A 362-nucleotide genomic window follows, 5' to 3' on the forward strand; every position below is an offset into this window, starting at 1 on the left:
CCAGCAGCTGGGACTGGGCAGGTGGTGGGGGCTGTGCCGTCCCTGTGACGCTGGCTGTCCCTCTCTCTGCCCAGTGGATGGAGTGGCACCCTCAAGCCCATGTCCTTCTGGCGGGCACGGCTGATGGCAACTCCTGGATGTGGAAGATCCCCAGCGGAGACTGTAAAACCTTCCAGGGCCCTGCGTGCCCGGCCACGTGTGGCAGGATACTGCCTGACGGTGAGACACGAGGGCTGTCCAGGCTGTCACCAGCTCTGCGACAGACAGGTCCTGCTACCACCGTCTGCCCTCTTGCTTCTGCCAGTCCGTGCTGGGTGGGAGGAGGAGGGACAAGGGGGGCCCTGGCTTTATCCGCTGGCTCT

The 362-nt window shown here is 64.9% G+C and overlaps 1 protein-coding gene across 1 annotated transcript in view; it reads left to right on the forward strand.

Moving 5' to 3' along the window:
• The window catches only part of AAMP (angio-associated, migratory cell protein), a gene marked incomplete at its 5' end in the record, with an annotated part of 3,774 nt that overhangs the window by 590 nt on the left and 2,822 nt on the right, over nucleotides 1-362 (forward strand). The window contains one exon of the mRNA XM_010133066.1: nucleotides 75-225. Coding sequence (XP_010131368.1) covers nucleotides 75-225 — 151 coding nt within the window. The remainder of the gene's footprint in view (nucleotides 1-74; nucleotides 226-362) is intronic.

This window comes from Buceros rhinoceros, unplaced genomic scaffold (genome assembly GCF_000710305.1).
Source record: "Buceros rhinoceros silvestris isolate BGI_N320 unplaced genomic scaffold, ASM71030v1 scaffold32833, whole genome shotgun sequence".
In the NCBI taxonomy this organism is placed as follows: Eukaryota; Metazoa; Chordata; class Aves; order Bucerotiformes; family Bucerotidae; genus Buceros; species Buceros rhinoceros.